This window comes from Salmo trutta, chromosome 12 (assembly GCF_901001165.1).
Source record: "Salmo trutta chromosome 12, fSalTru1.1, whole genome shotgun sequence".
NCBI classification, from domain to species: domain Eukaryota; kingdom Metazoa; phylum Chordata; class Actinopteri; order Salmoniformes; family Salmonidae; genus Salmo; species Salmo trutta.
Window position 1 is genome coordinate 43,110,012 of NC_042968.1, and position 7,662 is coordinate 43,117,673.

Consider the following 7,662-nt stretch of genomic DNA (forward strand, 5'->3'; position numbering starts at 1 on the left):
GCAAGATGTGAAACACAGCCAAATGTACATAGTCAGAGACAAAATGGAGTAAAAACACAGAAAAAACAGTATCCTATTTAATACTGTGATGAAATAGCTGTGGTTGGTTAGTGCTATACTCTAGCGTGTGACTATTATGGAATACAGGAAGTTCAATAACGCCATGCTGGCTGATATCTTCTTCTTCTTATTATTATTATTCTAAGTGGGATGACTGTGGCAATATTACTGAAGGAATAGGTAAAACGCTGGTTGGGAACCCTCATTCCCAGCAAAAGCAGTTTAAAAGTAAGGGGGGGGAAAAATATATGAAATGTATGCATTCACTACTGTAAGTCGCTCTGGATAAGAGCATCTGCTAAATTACTAAAATGTAAATGTAAACAGAGACAGACCCTGCAGCACATCACAGACAGAGAGGAACAGCTAGAGAACAGATCCCTCTCCTCATTACCGTTCCTCTAACGTTGGAACAGCTAGAGAACAGATCCTCTCATTACCGTTCCTCTAACCACATCCTCATCGGCAGACTCAACAGCCTTGGTTTCTCAAATGATTGCCTCGACTGGTTCACCAACTACTTCAGTGTGTCAAATCTGAGGGCCTGTTGTCCGGGCCTCTGGCAGTCTCTATGGGTGTGCCACAGGGTTCAATTCTTGGGCCGACTCTCTTTGTATATGTCAATGATGTCGCTCTTGCTGCTGGTGAGTCTCTAATCCACATCTACGCAGACGATACCATTCTGTATACTTCTGGCCCTTCTTTGGACACTGTTAACAAACCTCCAAATGAGCTTCAATGCAATACAACTCTCCTTCCGTGGCCTCCAACTGCTCTTAAATACAACTAAAACTAAATGCATACTCTTCAACCGATCGCTGCCTGCACCTGCCCGCCCGTCCAGCATCACTACTCTGGACGGTTCCGACTTAGAATATGTGGACAACTACAAATACCTAGGTGTCTGGTTAGACTGTAAACTCTCCTTCCAGACTCACATCAAACAACTCCAATCCAAAGTTAAATCAAGAATTGGCTTCCTATTTCGCAACAAAGCATCCTTCACTCATGCTGCCAAACATACCCTTGTAAAACTGACCATCCTACCGATCCTCGACTTTGGTGATGTCATTTACAAAATAGCCTCCAATACCCTACTCAACAAACTGGATGCAGTCTATCACAGTGCCATCCGTTTTGTCACCAAAGCCCCATATACTACCCACCACTGCGACCTGTACGCTCTCGTTGGCTGGCCTTCGCTTCATAATCGTCGCCAAACCCACTGGCTCCAGGTCATCTACAAGACCCTGCTAGGTAAAGTCCCCCCTTATCTCTGCTCACCATAGCAGCACCCACCTGTAGCACGCGCTCCAGCAGGTATATCTCTCTGGTCACCCCCAAAGCAAATTCCTCCTTTGGCCGTCTCTCTTTCCAGTTCTCTGCTGCCAATGACTGGAACGAACTACAAAAATCTCTGAAACTGGAAACACTTATCTCCCACACTAGCTTTAAGCACCAGCTATCAGAGCACCTCACAGATCACTGCACCTGTACATAGCCCATCTATAATTTAGCCCAAACAACTACCTCTTCCCCTACTGTATTTATTTATTTTGCTCCTTTGCACCCCATTATTTATATTTCTACTTTGCACTTTCTTCTACTACAAATCTACCATTCCAGTGTTTTACTTGCTATATTGTATTTACTTTGCCACCATGGACTTTTTTTGCCTTTACCTCCCTTATCTCACCTCATTTGCTCACACTGTACGTAGACTTATTTTTCTACTGTATTATTGACTGTATATTTGTTTTACTCCATGTGTAACTCTGTTTGTATGTTGTCGAACTGCTTTGCTTTATCTTGGCCAGGTCGCAATTGTAAATGAGGACTTGTTCTCAACTTGTCTACCTGGTTAAATAAAGGTGAAATAAAATAAAATAAAATAACCGTTCCTCTAACATTGGAACAAGTCCAATAAAACAGCTAAATGAATGGGTCTGCTACTCTGCTTCTAAAGAGGGTTAAAGACCTACAGGAAGTGATCATCATAGCTAGGTTATAGGGCTCCACTAGACTAGAACAGTCACGTGTTGGAGTGTGTTGACTGAGGAACGTGCTGTGAGGTTAAAGCTCCCCTCAGGACTCCACTGTGGGTGTAGGGAGTTGCCTAGGACCCCTGCGATAACCCCCGGACACACACACACCTCCAAAATTTAAAAACGTTAGGCACCAAACAGAATTTAAGTAGCCCAAGAAAGAGAGAGTTACTTTATAGTTTAGTCTCCCATTAGGCCTATATGAATCCTTTCTAGTGTAGTCTCCCATTAGGTCTATATGAATCCTATATAGTGTAGTCTCCCATTAGGCCTATATGAATCCTATATAGTGTAGTCTCCCATTAGGCCTATATGAATCCTATATAGTGTAGTCTCCCATTAGGCCTATATGAATCCTATATAGTTTAGTCTCCCATTAGGTCTATATGAATCCTATATAGTGTAGTCTCCCATTAGGCCTATATGAATCCTATATAGTCTAGTCTCCCATTAGGCCTATATGAATCCTATATAGTGTAGTCTCCCATTAGGTCTATATGAATCCTATATAGTGTAGTCTCCCATTAGGCCTATATGAATCCTATATAGTGTAGTCTCCCATTAGGCCTATATGAATCCTATATAGTGTAGTCTCCCATTAGGCCTATATGAATCCTATATAGTGTAGTCTCCCATTAGGCCTATATGAATCCTATATAGTGTAGTCTCCCATTAGGCCTATATGAATCCTATATAGTGTAGTCTCCCATTAGGCCTATATGAATCCTATATAGTGTAGTCTCCCATTAGGCCTATATGAATCCTATATAGTGTAGTCTCCCATTAGGTCTATATGAATCCTATATAGTGTAGTCTCCCATTAGGTCTATATGAATCCTACCATTGAATCACATCTCATGAGTAGCAGACCCTTTTCCTTTTCTTCCTGGACCAATCAGATGTGACTAAACCTAGTGTGAAGTTACCAGGTTGTTAGCTAGCTAGGTAACATGACGTTGTTTGTTATCAAGCCAATAATTAGCAACCCGGGATTAGTTTAAAACAGCCAGCGACATGGTTTTGTGAAATTATATCAAATGCGTGCAAATTCCAGCAGAAAGAGAAAAAAAACTTGCCTCTGGTAATATGGGTCATATTATATAACCGTTTAGACTAGAGACAAGACCTATGGCAATATGGGTCATATTATATAACCGTTTAGACTAGAGACAAGACCTCTGGTAATATTTATATAACCGTTCAGACTAGAGACAAGACCTCTGGCAATATGTGTCATATAGAAAAGAGTAGAGGGCCTAGAGAGCTGCCCTGCGGTACACCACACTTTACATGTTTGACATGAGAAGCTTCCACTAAAGAATTCCCCCTGAGTTCTATTAGATAGATTGCCATACCGTGGATTCAGAGCTGAGGTTGAAAAGTCATAACACATATGTTTTTCAACAACAAGCTATGGTCAATAATATCAAAGGCTGCACTGAAATCTAACAGTACAGCTCCCACAATCTTCTTATTATCAATGTCTTTCAACCAATCATCAGTCATTTGTGTCAGTACAGTACATGCTGAGTGCCCTTCTCTATAAGCATGCTGAAAGTCTGTTGTTAATTTGTTTACAGAGAAATAGCATTGTATTTGGTCAAACACAATTTTTTCCCAACAGTTTGCTAAGAGCTGTAAGGTCTGCTGTTAGAACCAGTAAAGGCCGCTATACCACTCTTGGGTAGCGAATGACTTTGGCTTCCCTCCAGGCCTGAGGACTCTAGGCTCAGATTAAAAATATGACAGATAGGAGTGGCTATAGTCAGCTACCATCCTCAGTAGCTTTCCATCTAAGTCGTCAATGCCAGGAGGTTTGTCATTATTGATCAATAACACATTTTTCCATCTCTCCCGCACTAACTTTACACAATTCCAACTTGCAATGCTTTTCTTTCATAATTTTTTTATGCATGAATACAATTGCTCACTGTTCGTTGTTGGCATTTCCTGCCTAAGTTTGCCCACTTTGCCAATGAAGTAATCAATAAAATAAGTGGCAACATCAAATGGTTTTGTGATGAATAAGCCATCTGATTCGATGAAAGATGGAGTTGAATTCTGCCCATCATTTCATTTAAAGTACTCCAAGGTTTTTTTTTTTACATCATTCTTTATATCAATGATTGATATTGGCTTCATAATAATAATGGTTCTTCTTCTTTTAGTTGAGTTTAGTCACAATTTCTCAATTTGACAGTGAACTTGCAAAGTCAACAGACTGGCCTGTGCTCTTGGTTATAACAGGTGATGAAACTATCTAACGCATCAACATTGGAGCAGTGCAAGCAAAGCCAGCAATGTAACACATGTACACTTCTAACAGAAGACTCATCAGGGTCTGCATCCCCGCTCGCCATCACGGCTACATTAGAATAGAAAACAGAGAAGAATAGATGGGTATGAAGAGCGAATGTAGACAAAGAAGCAGGGTAGTGATGGCTGGTAGGGGATTCTGAGAGAAGCAGGTGAGCGGAGGCTGGTAGGGGATGCTGAGAGAAGCAGGTGAGCGGAGGCTGGTAGGGGATGCTGAGAGAAGCAGGTGAGTGAGGGCTGGTAGGGGTTTGCTGAGAGAAGCAGGGTAGTGATGGCTGGTAGGGGATTCTGAGAGAAGCAGGTGAGTGAGGGCTGGTAGGGGATGCTGAGAGAAGCAGGTGAGCGGAGGCTGGTAGGGGATGCTGAGAGAAGCAGGTGAGTGAGGGCTGGTAGGGGTTTGCTGAGAGAAGCAGGTGAGTGAGGGCTGGTAGGGGATGCTGAGAGAAGCAGGTGAGTGAGGGCTGGTAGGGGATGAGGCTGGCTGATCCCTGCTGCCTCACCTGATATGAGCAGGAAAGTGAAGCAGATATTTTTAGACCTGCTCATACAAGAGACTACAGACTGTTGCTTAAATCCAACTAAATATAGAGAGTGGAGAGCTAGAGGGGAGAGCTAGAGTGGAGAGCTAGAGGGGAGAGCTAGAGGGGAGAGCTAGAGGGGAGAGCTAGAGGGGAGAGCTAGAGGGGAGAGCTAGAGGAAGTTAGGAACTCCTTTCACTGCTTCCTATGGCCTTCTTAATGTAACAATAGGATGTGGCAACAGGCATATATACAGTACACACACACACACACACTAACGTACTGGCGGTCTAAAGACTAAAGCTGTAAATTGGCCTGCGTTCAAAAGTGCCATTAATCATTGGTCCATGTGTTGTTCAGTGTTCACTGGGGTGGCAGGAAGCCTAGTGGTTAGTGTTGGGCCAGTAACCGAAAGGTTGCTAGATCGAATCCCCGAGCTGACAAGGTAAAAATCTATCGTTCTGCCTCTGAACAAGGCAGTTAACCCACTGTTCCCCGGTAAGCCGTCATTGTAAATAATAATTTATTTTTAATTGACTTGCCTAGTTAAATAAAAGGTTAAATAAATAAAACGTAACAACTAGTGGACTAGAGAAAGAGCCCAGACAATGTTTTACACTAAACATCAGCCAACTATAAAACTATCAAATGGCTTATTTTTTAAATGGTTTAGTGATCCGTTGTTTTAACATGTTAATGAAAAAGGAACAGGCTTTAACTATACATACAGTTAGACAATCATTCTACCATTCCTCTGGTGAAATGACTGCCACACTACTGCCATTCCTCTGGTGAAATGACTGCCACATTACTGCCATTCCTCTGGTGAAATGACTGCCACATTACTGCCATTCCTCTGGTGAAATGACTGCCACATTACTGCCATTCCTCTGGTGAAATGACTGCCACATTACTGCCATTCCTCTGGTGAAATGGCTGCCACATTACTGCCATTCCTCTGGTGAAATGGCTGCCACATTACTGCCATTCCTCTGGTGAAATGGCTGCCACATTACTGCCATTCCTCTGGTGAAATGGCTGCCACATTACTGCCATTCCTCTGGTGAAATGACTGCCACATTACTGCCATTCCTCTGGTGAAATGGCTGCCACATTACTGCCATTCCTCTGGTGAAATGGCTGCCACATTACTGCCATTCCTCTGGTGAAATGGCTGCCACATTACTGCCATTCCTCTGGTGAAATGGCTGCCACATTACTGCCATTCCTCTGGTGAAATGGCTGCCACATTACTACCATTCCTCTGGTGAAATGGCTGCCACATTAGTATGTATAGATTGATAAACTTACGCAGGATGACCATGAAGCTCTCATTGTCCAGAAGGACCCACAGTCCGAAACCCATGATGAGGGCGCCAAACAGCTGCAGAGGGAGAGAGAGACAAATAGAGAGAGAGAGAGAGACACAAATAGAGAGAGAGACAAATAGAGAGAGAGAGAGAGAGAGAGAGAGAGAGAGAGAGAGACACACACACACACGTAGACAGAGAGAGACAGACAGAGAGAGAGAGAGAGAGAGAGAGAGAGAGAGAGAGAGAAAGAAAGAGTCAATATAACATGCTAAATAAGACCAAGTTTAAATCTTTACCAAGTTCTGTAAATGAGTCTTTGGGTGCTGTTGGCCAGGAGTAATGTTCCATAGACAACCAGGAGAGATCACTGGGGGGGCTGGGGTCTATGCATGGCAGGGGGTGTGTCGTAGCTCTAGTGATGCTGACACCACTTCATAATCCACATGGGCCGCTGCTTTTTAAGCACACCACAGTCCATGGCAGCCTATTCCCTATATAGTGCACTATCTTTATTTTTGTCACTATATAGGGGATAGGGTTCCATTTGGAATGCAAGCCCACATTCCTCAACACCGGAGCAGGTCTGTCTGCCCCTCGACACCGGAGCAGGTCTGTCTGCCCCTCGACACCGGAGCAGGTCTGTCTGCCCCTCGACACCGGAGCAGGTCTGTCTGCCCCTCGACACCGGAGCAGGTCTGTCTGCCCCTCGACACCGGAGCAGGTCTGTCTGCCCCTCGACACCGGAGCAGGTCTGTCTGCCCCTCGACACCGGAGCAGGTCTGTCTGCCCCTCGACACCGGAGCAGGTCTGTCTCAACACTCACTGCTTCCATTCTAGGTCCTACATCAGTCCTGTTAGTAGTGACGTTCCATTCTAGTTTCTCTACATCAGTCCTGTTAGTAGTGACGTTCCATTCTAGTTTCTCTACATCAGTCCTGTTAGTAGTGACGTTCCATTCTAGTTTCTCTACATCAGTCCTGTTAGTAGTGACGTTCCATTCTAGTTTCTCTACATCAGTCCTGTTAGTAGTGACGTTCCATTCTAGTTTCTCTACATCAGTCCTGTTAGTAGTGACGTTCCATTCTAGTTTCTCTACATCAGTCCTGTTAGTAGTGACGTTCCATTCTAGTTTCTCTACATCAGTCCTGTTAGTAGTGACGTTCCATTCTAGTTTCTCTACATCAGTCCTGTTAGTAGTGACGTTCCATTCTAGTTTCTCTACATCAGTCCTGTTAGTAGTGACGTTCCATTCTAGTTTCTCTACATCAGTCCTGTTAGTAGTGAGATCACACCATACATTCACACGCAGTGTAACTTAAAAGTCTTAAGCTCTGGATCAAACTTTTAATTTACTCTGTTCAGAGATGGGAATGAGGGGGGAGAGAGAGAGGGATTGTGGGAGCCTTGGAC

At 43.7% G+C, this 7,662-nt stretch overlaps 1 protein-coding gene across 1 annotated transcript in view; it reads right to left on the bottom strand.

Annotated features, from left to right (window-relative positions):
* The window catches only part of LOC115203583 (CD82 antigen), a gene marked incomplete in the record, with an annotated part of 44,414 nt that overhangs the window by 24,196 nt on the left and 12,556 nt on the right, over window positions 1-7,662 (bottom strand). Inside the window, 1 exon segment of the mRNA XM_029768372.1 lies at window positions 6,251-6,323. Coding sequence (XP_029624232.1) covers window positions 6,251-6,323 — 73 coding nt within the window.